The sequence below is a fragment of the Thamnophis sirtalis genome, unplaced genomic scaffold, assembly GCF_051295495.1.
Source record: "Thamnophis sirtalis isolate CommonGarterSnake01/CBP01778 unplaced genomic scaffold, rThaSir2_p1.2 scaffold_101, whole genome shotgun sequence".
Classification (NCBI taxonomy): Eukaryota; Metazoa; Chordata; class Lepidosauria; order Squamata; family Natricidae; genus Thamnophis; species Thamnophis sirtalis.
The window spans coordinates 7501-26997 of NW_028261481.1; the positions used below are offsets into that span (position 1 = coordinate 7501).

At 50.9% G+C, this 19497-nt stretch overlaps 2 protein-coding genes across 2 annotated transcripts in view; both read left to right on the plus strand.

Annotated features, from left to right (window-relative positions):
- Positions 1 to 2172, plus strand: part of LOC106553589 (coronin-1C) — a gene marked incomplete at its 5' end in the record, with an annotated part of 6216 nt that extends 4044 nt beyond the window's left edge. The window contains 4 exon segments of the mRNA XM_087703222.1: positions 850 to 907; positions 1044 to 1289; positions 1492 to 1519; positions 1522 to 2172. Coding sequence (XP_087559348.1) covers positions 850 to 907; positions 1044 to 1289; positions 1492 to 1519; positions 1522 to 1610 — 421 coding nt within the window.
- Positions 2173 to 9541: 7369 nt separating this feature from the next.
- On the plus strand, positions 9542 to 11307 carry SELPLG (selectin P ligand). The gene has a single exon (XM_014072120.2). It carries the CDS (start codon positions 9547 to 9549, stop codon positions 10840 to 10842), a length of 1296 nt encoding a protein of 431 aa, XP_013927595.2. The 5' UTR covers positions 9542 to 9546; the 3' UTR covers positions 10843 to 11307.
- The last annotated feature ends 8190 nt before the right edge of the window (positions 11308 to 19497 follow it).

Below are 19497 nucleotides of genomic sequence, written 5' to 3' on the forward strand. Positions count from 1 at the left end.
GTGTGTGTGTTTGTGTGTGTCTCATGAGCCTTCTGAAAACCTCCAACCCTGAAGTGCGATCCTACACAGCCAAGCTCTCTCGTGTTCTGACCGAGGATTCCCAAGAGCCCGAAGCGAACTCCTTGTCCCGACAAAACCCCTTTTATTAATTAATTCTGCTCATTCATGTCCAGCAAAGTCTTTCAGGGGAGGATTTATGGTCACAGGCCTTATCTGGCTTGAAGAGCTGCCAGGCCGAGATCTGCAGAACTTGGCAAGGAGCCTCGGAGAGTCACGAACCAATGAAGTGAACTAATGGTCTCCTGCAAACTCCACTCCCCTGTCGCTCCTCTTTTATTCCCTCTGGGAGGGGCCATTCACCGTCCACCTGTGGCCTTACTCCCAAGTCGACCCCTGTTCTTTAGCTGTTCTCTTCATCTGGCAACTTTGCCCATGCGCACACTGGGAACAGGCTCCAGCTGTTCTTCTGCACCACTGATGTCTGACTCCAAAGGCAGCACATAACTGTCAGACGGCCCTGGCCCCCTCTCTGCCTCCGACCCAGAGCCCTCCTCAGAGCCTTCCCCAGACTCCAGGACTGGCCCAGGTTCCTCCCCAACCCTCCTCACTCTCTGTATCTGCTGCCAGCTCTGCTGGCCGCTGGTAGGCCACAACATCTTGAGACGAAAAATCTGCCCGGATTTAGGATGGCGGGACCTCCGTTGCTGGGCTTGGATTCTCGGCCTGATGACTGGGGAGGGGGAGAGGGAAAGAGGGCGAAGGATGCCCCTCCCTCTCCAGAGGGAGGGGCATACTTCTCTGAATCCATCCTCTGAAATGGTGGCTTGGTCCTCTCAATCTCTTTCCCAGGTTCTTCAAACTTCACGAGAGGAAGTTGTGAGCGATCATCATGACCGTCCCCCGGAAGGTGAGCCCCCCCCTCCAAAAGGTTCTTCTAGGCTTGAGAGATTCGGCCAAGTTCTCCGAGGCAGAGCAACTGACCGGACTGACGCCTGGTCGCTTTGACTCCTCCTCCTCCTCTTCCTCTTCTCCTCCTTCCCCAGTCTGACCTGTTTCAGGATGACCTCTATCCAGACACGGCTGGGCCCGAAGCCGCCCTGGAAGCCGAGGAGTGGTTTGAGGGGAAGAACGCCGACCCCCTCCTCATCTCCCTGAAACACGGATACATCCCGGGGAAGAACCGGGACCTCAAGGTGGTCAGGAAGAACATCCTGGACAACAAGCCGGCTGCCAACAAGAAGAGTGATCTCATCAGCACCCCAAAGAAAGCGACGGACACCTCAAACCCTGTGAGTAAACAGCCCATCCTTCTGCACCAGGGCGAACCGTTCTGCTTCAGCACCGTCTCTGGCCCAAATCCATCCTTTTTCTGTCGGCCTCGTAGCCAAGCTGGGTTTGGGGGCTTCCCTTATCCTCCCCCTCCCCATCCTGGGGTTCTTCCCCGGTCCCCACTCCAGGACCGACCCTTTGCCTCTTTCTCTCCTGTCGCAGCAAAACGAAGCCAAATTGGAAGAAATCTTGAAGAGGTCCGATCTCTCAAAGAGACACTCGCGCATCAGGAGGAGCGCATTTCCAAACTAGAACAGCAGGTGGCGAAGATGTCCTTCTGAGAGCCAGCCGGGGGGGGGAGGGGGAGGGGGTGTCTACGGCAGGGGAGGAGGAAGGAAGCAGGATTCGGACTGTGAGCCGCCTGCAGGGCTGCGGACAGGGAACGGGGCACAGCCGGCGAGGCCAGCCCCTTCACGGCCGGGCAGCCGAGCCTTTTTCCATCCAGCAGCCCCATCTCGTGTCCCGACGTCTTTGCGGCCATTCCAGAACAGACACTGCCGCCTCCCTTCCTCGCGCTCGTCTCCATCGGTCGGAGGGTCATCCATTCCACGGGATCCGTAAGACGCCAGGATCCCTGCCGGACTTCCTAGAATCGGGGACCAAAATTTCTTCATTTAAACACACACACACACACACATTTGTTTTTTTGTTTTTACTTTCAAGTTGCCAAAATCCAAAACTTTTTTTTTAATCCTTTGATTTTTATTTCTTCCTCTCTAGCAGTATTTTGTGTTTTTAATCTAAAAGGACGCTGTGTACTTGTGCCATCTGAGCAACAAACAAATTGTGTAGGCCTGTTTACTTTGGAGCAACTGGTGCGCCCCCCACCCCCCCTCCAGGTCAAAAAGGGCCCCTTTTAATCTTTCCGATTTCTGGTTCCCCTGAAATCTGCCTGGATTTGAGGAGGGGGAGGGGAGGCAGCCTTGCTTTCCCGCCCGCTGCCATTTCAAGGGACTGAAACCCACCCACCCACCCACCCACCCCCACTTTCCCCAGAGCCTTCCTCTCTCAAATCTGGGGAAGCCTTTATTCCAACATGGGTTGAGCTTTGGTTTAATCTTAATCATTGTGTCAAACTTCGGCATGTTGTGATTTGCTGATTTCTGGGTCCATGTTCCCTGCAGATGTTTGTTCTATTTATCATCCAGGTGTTACAAGGTTATAAAAAAATATATGATGAATTTGGACATTTAAGGACAAATGCACTAAATTTTGCAAGCTGTTGGGAAGCTCTTTGAAGTTATTTATGCGCACCTCCCTCTCCTCCCCTCCTTCCCAACTTCCTTCCCTCCCTCCCTCCCCTCCTTCCCAACTTCCTTCCATCCCTCCCTCCATGCCTCCATCCCAACTTCCTTCCCAACTTCCTTCCCTCCCTCCCTCCCTCCCTCCCTCCCTCCCTCCCTCCCCTCCCTCCCTCTGCTCCAAGCTCGGGCTGACCTCCAAACCCTCAACGTCCCCCATCCTGGTGGCAAGAGGCCCTTCAGCTGCTAGAGAGCATCCAAATGGCCTCAAGTGCTCCCACGAGGCAGGCATGAGCCCCGGGGCATTGGGGCAACTAAGACTTCCAGCCGTGGGCAGCCTTGGGAATGGAAGCCTGGAGTGTGTCCCGCTCTGCCACAGGACTTCCCAGTTGAGTGACAGGGGAGGGGGGGCTTCCGGTGGCTTTCGCAGCTTCCTTGCTGGGTGCGGACGTGGGGGGGCCTCTCCGTTCCTTCTGGTGGTCTCTGGTGGACCTTCCCATTCAAGCTGCCGCTCTGCAGGGGATTTTCCCCTCCCCCTCAAAGGGGCTCCGGACTTCACCAGCCCCTTTGATGGAATCTGGGGGGGCACCAGGATGTTTAGAGGTAGCGGCTGCAACTGAGGGTGACTTTTCCATCAGGTAAAAGGGTTCCCCAGCTGCTTCCTTCTTCAGAACGCAAAAATACATCTCTAAATAGAAGGGTGAAATGCCTTCTTCCTTCCTTCCTTCCTTCCTTCCTTCCTTCCTTCCTTCCTTCCTTCCCACTTAGCCCTTAGACTTATATACCACTTCACAGTGTTTCTTGCCTTCCTTCCTTCCTTCCTTCCTTCCTTCCTTCCTTCCTTCCTTCCTTCCTTCCTTCCTTCCTTCCCACTTAGCCCTTAGACTTATATACCACTTCACAGTGTTTCTTGCCTTCCTTCCTTCCTTCCTTCCTTCCTTCCTTCCTTCCTTCCTTCCTTCCTTCCTTCCCACTTAGCCCTTAGACTTATATACCACTTCACAGTGTTTCTTGCCTTCCTTCCTTCCTTCCTTCCTTCCTTCCTTCCTTCCTTCCTTCCTTCCCACTTAGACATATACTGCTTCACAGACTTATATACTGCTTGCTTGCTTGCTTGCTTGCTTGCTTGCTTGCTTGCTTCCTTCCTTCCTTCCTTCCTTCCTTCCTTTCCTTCCCACTTAGCCCTTAGACTTATATACCGCTTCACAGTGTTTCTTGCCTTCCTTCCTTCCTTCCTTCCTTCCTTCCTTCCTTCCTTCCTTCCTTCCTTCCCACTTAGACATATACTGCTTCACAGACTTATATACTGCTTCCTTCCTTCCTTCCTTCCTTCCTTCCTTCCTTCCTTCCTTCCTTCCTTCCTTCCTTCCTTCCTTCCTTCCTCTTGCCAAACACGCCACACAGAACTCTGCCTTCTTGAAGCTCCTGGTCTTGCTCAGAAGCGGCTCCTCGGCGCTCCCCACAGGGTGGGAGCCACGTGCCACGGTGCTGGGTACGGGTAGCTGGGAAGGGGGAAAGATGGCAGCCTTGGGGGGGGGGGTGCCAGAGGATGGATCCCAAAGGCGAAACGCCAGAGGGGTTCTGGGAATGGGACGCTGTCAAAAGCCAAGAGACCTTTCAGGAAAGACCCTCGTGGGCACTGGAAGCCCCTCATACAGCTTTGAGCCTGGGGATGGCTGCAGAGAGATTTGGGCACTTTAAAGGCTAATTTGTGGATGAATATTTTTTTAAAAAACCTGTGGCTTTTGGTCAGCCGTGATTCCTCCTGAGCCTTCAAAGAGTTACCAGTGGCTCAAACTCCTTTGAGCCACTGGTAACCTGAGCCTTCAAAGAGTTACCAGTGGCTCAAACTCCTTTGAGCCACTGGTAACCTGAGCCTTCAAAGAGTTACCAGTGGCTCAAACTCTTTGCTCCGAGCATGATGTGCCTACCATGTTCTCTCTCTTCTCTGTCTCGGTCGGTCTGCCTGCCTGCCTGCTCTCTCTCTCTCTCTCTCTCTGTCTCTCTCTCTGTGTCTCTCTGTCTCTCTCTCTGTCTGTCTCTCTCTGTCTGTCTCTCTCTCTGTCTCTCTCTGTCTCTCTCTCTGTCTGTCTGTCTCTCTCTCTCTCTCACTCACACACACACACACACACACACACCTGGCTTCATGGCAGGGTTAAAGTCCCAACGGGGAGAGCTTCCTTTCTCCTCCACTGTCTTGGGTTAGGGTCCCTAAGACGGCCGTAAAACCCCTCTCCCCCCCAAAAAAAGCTTAGAAGGCAAACTTGGCGATGCGTCCGTCCGTCCGTCCCGTGTGGGAAGAGAAGTCATGTGGATAGATAAGGAAATTGTGCAGGAAATGAGCTGGAGGCCACGGTCCCAACGAGATAAGATAGTTGTAGAAAGATGATACGAAGGAGTGGGAAAGTTAGCGAACGTTGGTGGGGGGTGGATTTTGTGTTTGTGGGGGGGGGGACCTGGTTCCCTTGTGCTGGAGGTGGGTGAAGAGTTTTCAAAAGAGGGAAGGGCGATTTGCATCCCACCCACCCTCACTCCCGTTATTTTATTTTATTTTTTAAATAAGATTTTATTGGTAAAACGAAAATACAACATCCATAACTTGTAAAAAACAATACAACTACATTTCGAGATATTCCCATACTATCAAATCATATAAACATCAAAGGTTAGGTATCTTATTCCTTCCCTCCCTCTTCTCTTCCCTCATTTCTTTCTTTTCCATACCCTTTTCTTCCCTCCCCCCTTACTTCCTTCTCCCCTGCCTTCCCTCCTTTCTTTTCTCCTTTCCCCCTTTCCTTCCCCCTCCTTTCCCTCCCTCGATCCCCCCCTCCTTCACACATACCTTCCCTCCTTCCCTTCCTCTTTCCCTCCTTTCTTTTCTCTTAATCTCCCTCCTTTCCTCCCTCCTTCCTTCCTTCCTTTCAACTCTCCTTCTCTCTTTCTTTCCCTCCCTCTTTCCCTCTTTACTACCCTCTCCTCTTCCCTCCCTCCTTCCTCCCCCAGTTTCTTCTCTTTCTTCTCTCCTTCTTTCTTCCCACTTTCTTTCCCTTCTCTTCTTTCTCTTCCTCCTCTTTATCCTTCCCCCCTTCTTCTGCCTTTCCTGTTCCTCTCCTTTCTCCTCTCCATCCTGACTTCCCTACTGTCCTTTATTTCCCTAACTCCCGTTATTTATACTACCAAACTATATATGTTTTTCCAACTTGGCATCATCCGCTCTGCCGCTCCCAAGATTCCCAGCTGACGCCACAGAATTCTGGGTAGCCAAGAAGATGGGGAAAGCCATTATGTACGTGGGATCAGCTTCACCCGTGGGCATGTTTTGTGTTTAACGTCCGTAGAAGGTTGGAGGCCAGGGAGGGGGGCAATTATGGCCTCTTTACAAGCTGTGGACTTCAACTCCCAGAATCCCTGAGTCGGCCAGTCCACCGGCCACAATGGGGGCATAGTTGCATATCCCTATGGGAGACGGAAGCAGCGAGATCCTCCTCTTTTCAAAACCAACCTTCTGCCGCCACAGTGTTAAGTTTCCCTGGTGTGATTCTTGCCCTTCCCCACGAGCAGCGTGGATGGAGGTCCCTCGGAAGCTTCCGGTGCCATTCATGTTTCATTTCACAGGATGCTGAGCCCGCAGCTTCTTGCTCCCTGGAACGTGGCCAGCCGGGGTCCCCGAGGGGATGTGCTGGTAGAAGACCCCCCACCCCCCCATCATTGTGTCATGTCCAAATACTTGCCTCCAATTTCAAACAATTAAAAGGAATTACCAAATCCACACCCAACCAGCTGCTCTCTTCGTTTGCTTGCTTGTGTGAAGATGCCCAGTTGACCCTACTTGAGTTCTGCCACCAGCTTGCTCTGAAAGAGGCTACTGGGAGTCATGGGGGTGACCGGTTGGTTCGCCAGGCCAATATAACTCAAGCCATCAAAAGGTGTTCAGAGCTGGCAGGTGGAGGCCTAGTTCCAGGGTGGGCTTATGCGTTGGTGAAGAGTTGACTTTGGCCAAAGATGAAGACAGCAATTTGGGCAAAAGGGGCCAAGATCGGCTTTCCGTATCTCAAGAAGGACAAGCTTGAGGACACCCTGTTAAGACTCCACTGCGACACCAAAGTCTCCGGAGGGTGATGCTGTGTTCGTCATCCTTTTGAGTAAGTCGGGCCAACGTGGGTCAAATCGATCCAGCTGGGTCTCTTGTTGGCCTCCCGCCCTGCATGAAACCAGCTCGCCCCTTCAGCTTGAGTTGGTTGGAGCTCCCATTCCTTGAACCACTTCCTGAGCCTGGAGGATGTGGGGACGATGGCTGTGGGGAAAGGTTCTCCGAGGTCGGAAAAATCCGACCAAGAGGGTGCAGGCAGTGCAGCCAGATTTGAGGCGCCAAGGGCCGACGGCAAGACGCCTGGGCGAGGAAAGAGATGGTGGTGATGGTGGTTTTTCACTCGTTTGGGAGTGCAGAGCACTTAACCTGGAGAAGATCCAGGGCTGTGGGGGGGGGGGGGGACAGCCTGCACGAGGGCTGTATCAGCACCCCAAATTTGTCCTGAACCGAACACGTAGAAGGTGTGATTGCAACTCATTTTCCACACTTTGTGGGAGAGGGGAATCCCCCTATGTTCCTGCAGACATTCGTAAATCAAATTTTGAAAAAAAACGGGATTGCTAAAAGGGCTCAGGTAGGTAGGAGAGCCGGTTCCACCACAAATGCGCGCACAACAAAAGCGCGCCTGACTAAACCGCGGTGTCTAAAGCGCGGTGACAAAACCGCGCGACGAATGAGCGACGAATTAGCCCTAAAGCGCGCCGACAAAAGCGCGCCGACAGAAGCGCGCTGTAACGTAACCCTAAACCTAACCCTAAACCTAACCGTAAATCTTACCTTAAATTAAATCGCGCTTCTGTCGGCGCGCTGTTGTCGGCACGCTTTTGACATCGCGGTTTTAGCGCCGCGGTGTTGTCGGCGCGCTTATGACGTTCGCGCTTTTGTCGGGTCACGGGAGAGCCAGAGGTATGACCTTGTGGTCTTTTTGAGCGAAGTGGTGTCGGCGACAGAACACGCTGCAAAGAGAGCAGGGGAAGAATTGGCAGAGAGCCGGTGTGGAGACCCTTTTGGAAGAAGATCTCATTCTGTCCTCCTGGAAGAGGCATAGGAACTCGGTGGGCTTACTTTCCAGGAAAACTGGCCGAGGTGAGACTTCCTCACCTGTCAAGGCAAAAGAAATGGGTCCTGCAAAAAATGCACACCTGAGCCTCCTTTGTATGAAGTGATACTTGGTGGGTGACGCATCTGTCTCCCTTCCAGGAGTGGCAAGAAATCCCAACCCTCCTCTCCCAACTCAGGAGTTCTGCAGCGGTTCGCAAGGCCGGCACGGCTGAAGGAGTTGCAGGCCAATTTCACAGCCCTTCTGTGTGTAAAGCTGATGCTTGCCCTACTTGCACCTACCAAATACCTGGAGTATCCCCACGGCTTTGCCCCTCACCCTGAGACCCTTGGTGTCTTACCCAGCCGAGTGTCTCTCCTTACAGCCAAGACTGGCTATGATATCTCGGCCACTGGAACAGAACACAGAAACGTCCAGGTTTATTCTGACCAATTGGACACTGCAGGGTGGTGGCCCTTGGAGGCCTCAAGCAGGCATCTGGCCTTAGGCTGCCTTGGGCTGAGCCTCGACCTCTGTGAAGAGAGGTGTCGCCATCCAGATACTTCCCACCGAACGTCAGCTGGTAGTGCACCTCCTCAACGCAGAGAAATCAACCCCAGAACCGCCTCCCCTCCTAAGCCCTGATCCGGTGCGAAGGCTCCTAACCACAGCTCTTCTTCTGCCACCCATACGCACGGCCTCCTTCCTCTCCCCCACAAAGGAAGCTGCATCATGTGTCCTCCAAACTGCTGCTTCTGATTTCGCATTCTCATGCTGCTCTGACACAGGGTTCCTGTTTTCTCTCGGAGCAGGTAAGCCGGGCTTAAGCCAGAGTGGAATCTCTTGGCATCTCTTTCTTGGAGTTGGGCTAGGAGAACCGGGCTGCTAGAAGATCCCGTGCTAAGAGTGGTTCCTGAGGTCTTCTCCTGCAGTTGAACCAAGCGGCTCTTTACGTTCCTGGCGACGTTTCCTTTGGGGGGGGGTAGCTGAGCTGTCTCGCTAAGGGGGAGCCCCTCAAGAGTAGGACATTGTAGTTAGCGGTGGATGATGGGGAGTAGAAGCAGCCTCAGGTTCTGGTGAGGATTAGGCTCCTGGAGGCAAACAGGGTTTGCTGAAGGTCTGATCCAGAACTTCATTCCCAGAGATGGGGCTGGTTGAAAGTTGCTCTGGGCCCTCTGACTTTGTGAAGATAAGCAAGCCAACTTCGCTGTGCGTGAATCTATGCAAAGAGCTTGATGCTTTGAGATACAACTTAAAAGTTCTGAAGATCCCAATTGGTGGCAGCCATTTGCTCGCTTTTTGGGTGCTGTGGGGCACCACGGAAGTCAGAAAATGGGCACAACCACATCTCTGAAAAGATTGCAAGGCTGGATTGCAACTTGTGGTAAGCTCGTAGGAAACTTTGAGTCAGTCCCGCTCCAGAAAGTTGAGATCCTGAGCTGTCTGTTGAGGCTCCCTTACGTGTTCCGTCCGTCATCCATGTACAAGGCTGCCACAAAACATCCCCGTGGGGGTTTAATGTAACTATTGATATGACTGATCCTTCTCTCTGGTGAGCATCTCTCTTGAGCCAAGCAAGAAAAGCTGCTCTCGTAAATGAGGATCTTGAAACATGGGGGAAGGTAGAGCCCAAGCACTCACTTCTCTGGCCTCCTTTAAGGTTTCACCAGGGCCCATTTCGATAAAAGACTTTTTCCTACCCTAGATACATTGGGGGTCGAGCCCCCTTCTTCCATGGTGTCTTAGCTGGGCTAGAGAGGCTTTCGTGAAGGAAAGAAATAGAGGTTGATTATTTGCGTGGACACCTGATGACCTGCGTCTTTCTCTCCCACTCCGCATCAGGCAACATGGCTTCCTGGTGGACCTTCGTGGCCGTGATTCTCTCAAGCTTCCTCCTGTCCGGTGATTTCAAGAGTATCCAAGATGGCACCGGCACGAAGAACGTGGTGACTCCCGCCAACGTGGATGATTCAAAGTTGAAAACAGCAGCTGAGGGAAGTAACGGATCCTCTCCGTTGCCCCATCAAGGAAGACGGGATCCAGAGAAGAAGCACGCCAAGGAGCCTCCTGCCCTTCCAACAGCTCCAGGCCTCTCCACGGAGCCTCTCAGGGAAGAGGCCACCTCCTTCCCCACGGAGATCGTGACCAAAATTGCATCCAAAGGTTCTCCAAAAAACGTGCTGGCAAAAAGCAAACCTTCCGAAAGTCTTCCCCCGAAAACGACCACGGTGTGGTCATGGCTGGTTGAAGTCACCTCCAAACCCTCTCAGGAGCCTGTTTCCACCCCGACATTGGAGAAAAAACTTGAGACTTCTGGGCCTTCCTCCAAAGGACAGGAAGGCCTCTTCCGTTCTTCGTTGAAAAAGGTCACACCCACTTTGGCCTTCTCGGACGACCTGTCTACTGTGTCCTCTCAGGATCTGATGGATGATTCGAGGTTTTCCACCGCTATCCAGAAGCTCATCCCGCAGACACCTAGGCCAGGCACAAAGTCGAAAATGAAACTTCCTCTCACAGCAGCTACATCTGCAATGCCACAACACCTGGATGAAATCTCGTCCACATCTCAGACTTTGGTGGAGGACACGGAGTTTTCCACGGCCACCCAGAAGCCCAGCTTGGACTCAGGTAGGTCAGGCCTAAATCCAAGGGCAAAAAAAACTTTCCTTGTCACAGGTACGTCCGAGCCCCATAAAACACAGAATTACGGCTGGCTGGATGAAATGGAGTCGACCTCCTTGGCTTTTTCAACAAGGTCCCCAAGACAACGATTGCATCTTACCACATCAGGTTCCTCAGCCACCACCCAAGGGACGCCTCCCCTCGCCGACGACGCCAGCCTTCTGATTGGAAAGTGTTTGCTGGCCATCCTTCTGTTGGCTTTGGTGGCCGCCATCTTCATTGTGTGCTCCGGCGTCCTGGCCATCATGCTGTGGCGTCAGAAGAGATCCTACCGACTGGGCCAGGCCAACCACACCGAGATGGTGTGTATCTCGTCCCTGCTATCTGCCGAAAAGGAGGAGGAGGAGGAAGAGGAGAGGAGGAGGAGGCCCAAAGTGAAGCGGGTACATCTTCTCGGGGAGACCGCATCTGAGACGGACGCGGACAACTTAACTCTGAACAGCTTCCTGCCAGAGCATTAATAGTGCGCTTTCTTGGTGCTAAAGACAACTTTGGCTCACGTCCTTAGAGTCTCTTGGTCTTCTCCAAGACTGTCACCTGAACTATATCTGTGGTACGTCCTTATCTTTTCATCTGGGTGGGGCCCTTGAACTGACTCATCCATTTGCTACAGAAACCCAACGTTTCTGCTCTTCAAACTGTTGTTTCTTGGAGAACTATTGTGGTTTGTTGAAAACAAGGTTTAGCAACCTGCAGATCAGGTGTCTGGAAAGGGGCCCTTCTGAAATGTGTAACTTATTTTGTTTTTAGTTAGATTTTTACTTAGTTTCCTCCCGGGAACTCAAGGCTGAGATCCTCCGTGCTTCCCCAGGCTCTGCAGATCTTACTCAGCGAGGCCTCTGCCATTTCATTTCCTTTTTTGAAACCATCATGTCTAGAAAGTAATAACTGAACCATGAAATCTCAGAACATGTCTAAACATTTCTGCTTTTTTTGCATTTCACGACAGAACTAAGATTTCTAGAGTGTTTTTGAGATGGGGGTTGTGTTTGAAATTGGGTTGACTGGAGGGGGGGGCGTCTTAAGCAATCCACCTTTAAAAATGATTAAACGTTTTGAAATGCAACAGTGGTCGTAGCATCCCTGGAACCAATCGGCCATTGCAGAAAACATCATATTCTGGGCTCATCCCGGGTCCTCTTGGGGGAGGTTCAGAAACGATAAAGTCCCGTTTCCCTATTCCGGGCTCCTTGTGGGCTGGCTTGGATTTTGCTCTCACCTCAATTTAAATGTTCTCTTCTCTCTTCCAGTTTTGCAACAAAACATGAAGGGAATGTTTCTCCCCTCCTCTTTTCTTCCCCGTTGCTGTTTCATTCTTATCTCCATTAGTGAGGAAACCATCTTATCCCACCTCAAGTATTTGTCTAACCCAGGGGGCAGCAACCTGTGGCTCTGGAGCCGCATGTGGCTCTTTCATCCCTCTGCTGCGGCTCCCTGTCGCTGGTCGGCTCCACCATTGATAGGGCTTTCGGTTAGGACAGGCAGGGGGAAAAGGACGCCGTGCTAGGAGGAGACTCTATGGTGGGGGAACCGGATTTCCGGTCGGCTCCACCATTGATAGGGCTTTCGGTTAGGACAGGTAGGGGGAAAAGGACGCCGGGCTAGGAGGAGACTCTATGGTGGGGGAACCGGACTTCCGGTCAGCTCCACCATTGATAGGGCTTTCGGTTAGGACAGGTAGGGGGGAAAGGACGCCGTGCTAGGAGGAGACTCTATGGTGGGGGAACCGGACTTCCGGTTGGCTCCAGAATTGAACGGGGGGCTTCCGGTTAAGACCTTTGTGGATCTTTGCGTGTTTAAGGTTGCCGACTCCTGGTCTAACCACACCAACTCAGGCTGCAGGGAAGGCCCATCCCATGGACTCCGATTCCATCGTCCCCTGACAAACTGCTCAGCCCCTCCTCACCCACCCTCCACTTTCTCCTCGTTTCCTGTTCCTGCTTCATAGTTTTGATTTCTCTTCCTCATCCCCCAGACTCTCCGATGGGCACCACCTGCTTGCCACAAACTCTTTTTTTTTTTTTTGGCATTTAGTAGGACTTGTTTTACAGAAAAGTCCTTCGTTTTTCACTAGCTGGTTCCTCAATTTGAGATGCGTTTTTTTAAAAAACTTTTAACTGTGCTAGTAGTGATGATCAATTAAACACATTGGAGACCATCGTAGGCAAAGAGAAGAAGGACTTGTAAAAACAGTATGAATTAAGTGAGAACATTCAGAAAAAGACGGAAATAAAATGTCGCCAAAATCGCAGATGGGTTGTCTTGTGGACTTCTCACTAAAACAGAGCGGAAAATGGGTGCCTAAACGAACAGGATTAGTTTCCCTTCATTGCAGATAAAGGAAACTGCAGGTTCTGAAGAAGCTCTCTAGAGCAGTGGTTCCCAAACTTGGCAACTTTTAAGACTTGTGGACTTCAACTCCCAGAATTCTCCAGCCAGCAGAGCTCTGCTGGCTGGAGAATTCTGGGAATTGAAGTCCACAAGTCTTAAAAGTTGCCAAGTTTGGGAACCACTGCTCTAGAGGTTCCTCCTCTGTGTGGGAGAGCGAGCATTGACGTCAACAGGCCCCTGAGTTCACAGCAATGGCCGAACCTTTTAGCGTTAGAGATGGGCAGATTTTCTAAAGAAAGCTCGCAGGTCCTTGTTCCTTTTTCAAGATGCCTTTCTGCTGGGAATCTTGCAACATCAGCCCGAGAGGAAAAGGATCTCGTTGGGCCCTTGGAGATGACTCACGCGGGGCCAGGCCTGCCTCTGATGCAAACCTGGGACGGAAACGGCCTTCGCAGAGGCCCCCCCTCCCCTCCCCCCAGGAAGGTCTCGGCTGCTGCGGTTAAGGCAGGGTCTGGATTCTGCCAGATGCCCAGAGGGGCAGAAGCTGCTTTCAGGGAGAGAGAAAACTGCAGCTTTCAAAAGAGTCCCATCCCCACTCCCAAGGAAGGGAGGAAGGAAGCTAGGAAGGGAGGGAGGGAGGGAGGAAGGAAGGAAAGAAAGGAGGGAGGGAGGGAGGGAGGGTGAAATGGAGGAAAGAAGGAAAGAGAGGGTAGGGAGGAAGGAAAGAAAGAAGGGAGGGAGGGAGGAAGAGAGGGAGGAAGGGTGGAGGGAAGGAGAGGGAAGGGAGGGAGGAAAGAAGGAAGGGAGGGAGGAAGAAAAGAAGGGAGGGAGGAAGGGTGGAGGGAAGAAGAGGGAAGGGAGAGAGGAAAGAAGGAAGGGAGGAAAGAAGGAAGGGAGGGAGGGATGGAAGGAAGGGGAGGGGAGGGAGGGAGGGAGGAAAGAAGGGAGGAAAGAAGGGAGGGAGGGAGGGAGGAAGGGTAGAAGGAAGGAGAGGGAAGGGAGGGAGGAAAGAAGGAAAGTAGGGAGGGAGGGAGGAAGAGAGGGAGGAAGGGTGGAAGGAAGGGGAGGGAAGGGAGGGAGGAAAGAAGGAAGGGAGGAAGGAAGCTAGGAAGGGAGGGAGGGAGGGAGGAAGGAAGGAAAGAAGGGAGGGAGGGAGGGTGAAATGGAGGAAAGAAGGAAAGAGAGGGTAGGGAGGAAGGAAAGAAAGAAGGGAGGGAGGGAGGAAGAGAGGGAGGAAGGGTGGAGGGAAGAAGAGGGAAGGGAGAGAGGAAAGAAGGAAGGGAGGAAAGAAGGAAGGGAGGGAGGGATGGAAGGAAGGGGAGGGGAGGGAGGGAGGAAAGAAGGGAGGAAAGAAGGGAGGGAGGGAGGAAGGGTAGAAGGAAGGAGAGGGAAGGGAGGGAGGAAAGAAGGAAAGTAGGGAGGGAGGAAGAGAGGGAGGAAGGGTGGAAGGAAGGGGAGGGAAGGGAGGGAGGAAAGAAGGAAGGGAGGAAGGAAGGGAAGGAAAGGAGGGAGGGAGGATCGTGGCAGAGTCCTGGGGTCACCTGGTTCCCTTTTTCTGACATTCTGGCAAGCAAAATCAATGGGGAATCTGGATTCACTTAACAACTGTGTTTCTAACTTTACAACTGCAGTGATTCACTGAATGTGGCAAGAAAAGTCGTAAAACGGGGCAAAATTCACTTAACAAATTTCTCACCCAGCAACATGCATTTTGGATTGTAAGTCAAGAACTCTCTGTATTCCTCTCCTCTTTCTGTAGCTTTTGGCCTGCAAGGCTTTTTCCTGGCCATCCAGATCTTGGCCTTAATTTTATTTATTTATTCAATTGATAATTGCTTCCTGCAATTAGGCTTTCTGGAGCCACCCTTTTCGGTCAGCTTTTAAAACTCCGGATTAGATTTGATGAAGAAAAGGACTTTTGGCTCCTGATGAGTTGTTGGTTTGGAATAGAATCCTGCAAAACTGGAATATTCATCTGTGCTGACCGACCCCAGAAGGTCGTATTGCAAATGTTTTTTTTTTTTTCCTGTTGTGCCATCAGAGATTGGAAGGTTTTTGGCTTGGATTGAGAAATGCTCAGAGGTTTTTACAGGCAAATCTTTTATTGTGCAATTCTCTTCTTTGCCTTGCCTCTGTCCTGGGCATAACCCTTCCCTTGCAAACTTGTTAGAAATGCCATGTATCTCATCCACGTCTGGATTTTTAAATATATTCCCTTTTTTTTTTTAAAGGACAAGGTAAATATATATTTTGTAAGCACGGAAAGGTTCCCAGATGGGTTGCTCAGATTTTGCATCACCAGGCTGTGGCTTCCCAGACTGAAAATGCTCCTCCTGAGGGTTGTGATCCCTCCTCGACTACTAACATTTTGGGAGAAGCTTTTGAAGAACACACAAAGCTTCCTTGGACCAACAATACAGTAAATAGCAACGCTCCTTGTTGCCACTAGAGGGCGGCCCAATACAGGAAGACCATCAGACACAGCCAAAAGTCCAGCATCACTTTGATTGGTCTCTCAATCCCTATTTATATCCTATTTATTCATATTGCAGATGTTAATATATTTTAAACACACAGCCAGATGCATCTATAGATGTGGATGCACACAAAAACGCATCTATTGTGCATCAGATTAGGTGCACGTTGGACACTGGGCTGAATGCAATAGCAATAGCAATAGCAGTTAGACTTGTATACGCTTCATAGGGCTTCAGCCCTCTCTAAGCGGTTTACAGAGTCAGCATGTCGCCCCAACAATCCAATAGATAGATAGATAGATAGATAGACAGACAGACAGAAAGAGATATAGAGATAGATAGATAGATAGATAGATAGATAGATAGATAGATAGATAGATAGATAGATAGATAGATAGCAATAGCAGTTAGACTTATATTCTGCTTCATAGGGCTTTCAGCCCTCTCTAAGCGGTTTACAGAGTCAGCATGTCGCCCCCAACAATCCAATAGATAGATAGATAGATAGATAGACAGACAGACAGAAAGAGATATAGAGATAGATAGATAGATAGATAGATAGATAGATAGATAGATAGATAGATAGATAGATAGATAGATAGATAGATAGATAGATAGATAGATAGCAATAGCAGTTAGACTTATATTCTGCTTCATAGGGCTTTCAGCCTCTCTAAGCGGTTTACAGAGTCAGCATATCGCCCCCAACAATCCAATAGATAGATAGATATATAGATAGACAGACAGACAGAAAGAGATATAGAGATAGATAGATAGATAGATAGAGAGATAGATAGATAGATAGATAGATAGATAGATAGATAGATAGCAATAGCAGTTAGACTTATATACCGCTTCATAGGGCTTTCAGCCCTCTTAAGCGGTTTACAGAGTCAGCATATCGCCCCCAACAACAATCCGGGTCCTCATTTTACCCACCTCGGAAGGATGGAAGGCTGAGTCAACCCTGAGCCGGTGAGATTTGAACCGCCGAACTGCAGCTAGCAGTTCAGCTAAAGTGGCCTGCAGTACTGCACCCTATCTACTGCGCCACCTCGGCAATGAGGACCTAGTCATCTGTAGGACCGAAACCTGCAGGAATGGCCTTCCGGTGAAGCAAAGTTGGCAAGAGGCTGGCATGGGGGGAATCTAACCGTCATAAATCCCTGGAATTCGATCCTCTGCCTGTCAGGGAAAGCCGAGCAACAGCCTCCTTCTGCCTGCCTGCCTGCCAACTCTCTTTGCCCCAAATACTGACTGCCGTTGCAGTTGCGAGGCGAGCCTGTGCTGCGTCTTGACAATCCAAGGATCCCACTGGGCTCCATGCCCCATTTTTTCCATGGCATCTCCTGTCTCCTCTTTCCTTTCCTGCTGTTGATTTATCCCTGCTCTGCAATTCAAACCAGATGTGCTCCAGCCTAAACCCCCCCATTAGTGCTGGCACAGAGTCCGCTTTGTAAAGAGGGCGTATGGGTCTCGCTGGCCTCCCTCCTCCCCTCCGGAGCATCTCAGGGGCTGGTGCCCCTTTCTGTGAACCGCCGAGAGTGTGGGAATTGGCAGAGGAGAGCTTGGGGAAAAGGGCCACTGCAAAAGGAGAGGAGGACTCCCTGAGAAATCAACACCCATTATTTAAAAAGAAGTATTTGCTTTACCCTGGCATTTTGCATTTTCTTCCCCCTTGAGGCACAGCCACAAGCGGGCACCATTTTCCAGGCATTTATCTCAGTGGGGCACATCCCTTGGCCGGTGCCAACAAAAAGGGTAAAGAAGAGAAATGGGAAACGGCGATTCAAGAAGGAAACGTCCACCCTCCACAGTGCCACCCTAAACAGAAGCACCTAAGTTAGTCTATTAGTGTTCTGACCCCCCTCCGCGGCTTCCTTTAGCCCTCTGTGCCCCTCTTGATGCCAAGGTGGCGCAGTGGTTAGAGTGCAGCACTGCAGGCCACTTCAGCTGACTGCTATCTGCAGTTCAGCGGTTCTAATCTCACCAGCTCAGGGTTGGCTCAGCCTTCCATCCTTCCAAGGTGGGTAAAATGAGGACCAGATTGTTGGGGGCGATATGCTGAGTCTGTAAACCGCTTAGAGAGGGCTGAAAGCCCTATGAAGCAGTATATAAGTCTAACTCCTATTGCTATTGCTATTGCAATCTATCTATCTATCTATCTATCTATCTATCTATCTATCTATTATCTATCTATCTATCTATCTATCTATCTATCTATCTATCTATATCCGTCTGTCTGTCTGTCTGTCTGTCTGTCTGTCTATCTCTCTCTCTCTCTCTCTCTCTCTCTCTCTCTCTCTATCTCTATCTCTATCTATCTCTATCTCTATCTATCTCTATCTCTATATCATCTATATCTATATCTATATCTATATCTATATCTATATCTATATCTATATCTATATCTATATCTATATCTATATCTATATCTATATCTATATCTATATCTATCTATATCTATATCTATATCTATATCTATATCTATATATCTATATATCTATATCTATATCTATATATCTATATCTATATCTATATCTATATCTATATCTATATCTATATCTATATCTATATCTATATCTATATCTATATCTATATCTATATCTATATCTATATATTAAAAAGAGCTGAGGTGGCGCAGTGGTTAGAGTGCAGTACTGCAGGCCACTTCAGCTGACTGTTATCTGCAGTTTGGCGGTTCAAATCTCACCGGCTCAGGGTTGTCTCAGCCTTCCATCCTTCCGAGGTGGGTGAAATGAGGACCCAGATTGTTGGGGGCAATATACTGACTCTGTAAACCGCTTAGAGAGGGCTGAAAGCCCTATGAAGCGGTATATAAGTCTAACTGCTATTGCTATTGCTATTGATGCCCTCCGTGGGCACGCTTTCTCCAAATAAGTCTCCCTTGGAGGGAGTGGATCTGCCAGAGTGCCAGTGCTTCTGTTGCCAATCGTCCTTCTCTGGGTCCTGGGCTCCCTCGCCCATTCAGCCCTGCCTAGAATCTGCCCGCCCTTCCTCTGTTGACGCTGAGTGGGGGCGCCCGGTGCCAGGGCATCCAAAGGAGAACCGGAACCCTTTCCCCATGGCTGTGACCCTGGCACACCTTTTTTTAAAATTATTATTATTATTTGTATGCCGCCCTTCTCCGGGAGGACTCAGGGCGGCGAACAATTCAAGGGGGAAAAAGGGAACATAAAAAACAAAATACTTTGCCCCCTCTCTGTTCCTTCTTCCTTTCGGATTTACCCACCGGAGGCTCATTCCCGCCTGACCTCCCAGTGGGGGATGTCAACGCTCATTCCGTCCGGATGAATCAGCTCTCAGCTACTCTGCTGCCAGGGAAAGCCGGCTGTGGCATCTCTTCCCGCCCAGCGATGGACGGAGCTGTTACGGGATTTTTGCCAGTGAAAACTCCAAGCAGAGAAAGGCCAGGCGTCAGCTGTGGGCGGGTGGAGTGGGGGCGATTTCCACCTGGTGGTTCATGATGGAGCCAATTTGCACGCAAACTGGGGTGGAAATTTGAGAGCTGGCAAGAAGTCTCGTCTGAAGAGGCGATGCTGGAATGCCCCCCAAAAAGTCTGGTCACCTGCCTTTCGCCCCTGACTCCCCAGCCAGGATGTGCCCCTATGCAGATAGTCCTGGGCTCTTCATTTGCACTCTTCTGGGCACTGCAAGTTGCCGTCCCTCATGGAGGACAGACACTGCTGTCTCCTAGGGGGGGAAAGGGACCTGCAGTCCGTCCCCCCCCTCAAGTGATTTTCCTCTGACACAGCCAGGGGCCCTTCCACCTCCAGCTTCATCGCCACGTGCAAAGTCTCGAGGCTCCGCAGAAGCTAAATTGCTCTGGGGGATGGAGCGGTTTGGGGGAGAGGACTCCTCCCTCGAGGTGGGCGTTTTGGGGCACGGGTGGGTCCCTGGGCAGCCACAATGAAGCCTTGCAGAGCCAGCCTCAGACACATCAGAGGATCCCACAAGGCCAAGGCGGGCTCTCCTGGACTGACTGTCCTTTGAACTTCAGCCAGGAGGCTCCCTTGCTGCAGCCCACTTCCAAAGAAAGAGGATCGTGTGTGCGTGTGTGCGTGTGTGCGTGTGTGTGTTGTGTTCACTGAGCTGGCCCCCACCTGCAAAGCCAGCACTGCCTTCCCTGTTTTGCACCCTTGGCCCCTTCTAACCGTCCAAGCTCCAGACTGACAATAGCAATAGCAATAGTTAGACTTTATATACCGCTTCGTAGGGCTTTCAGCCCTCTCTAAGTGGTTTACAGAGTCAGCAATTCACCCCCACAGTCTGGGTCCTCATTTCACC

Bases quoted from the DNA above. Each gene is read 5' to 3' on its own strand.
- SELPLG (XM_014072120.2), top strand. From the start codon at position 9,547: ATGGCTTCCTGGTGGACCTTCGTGGCCGTGATTCTCTCAAGCTTCCTC.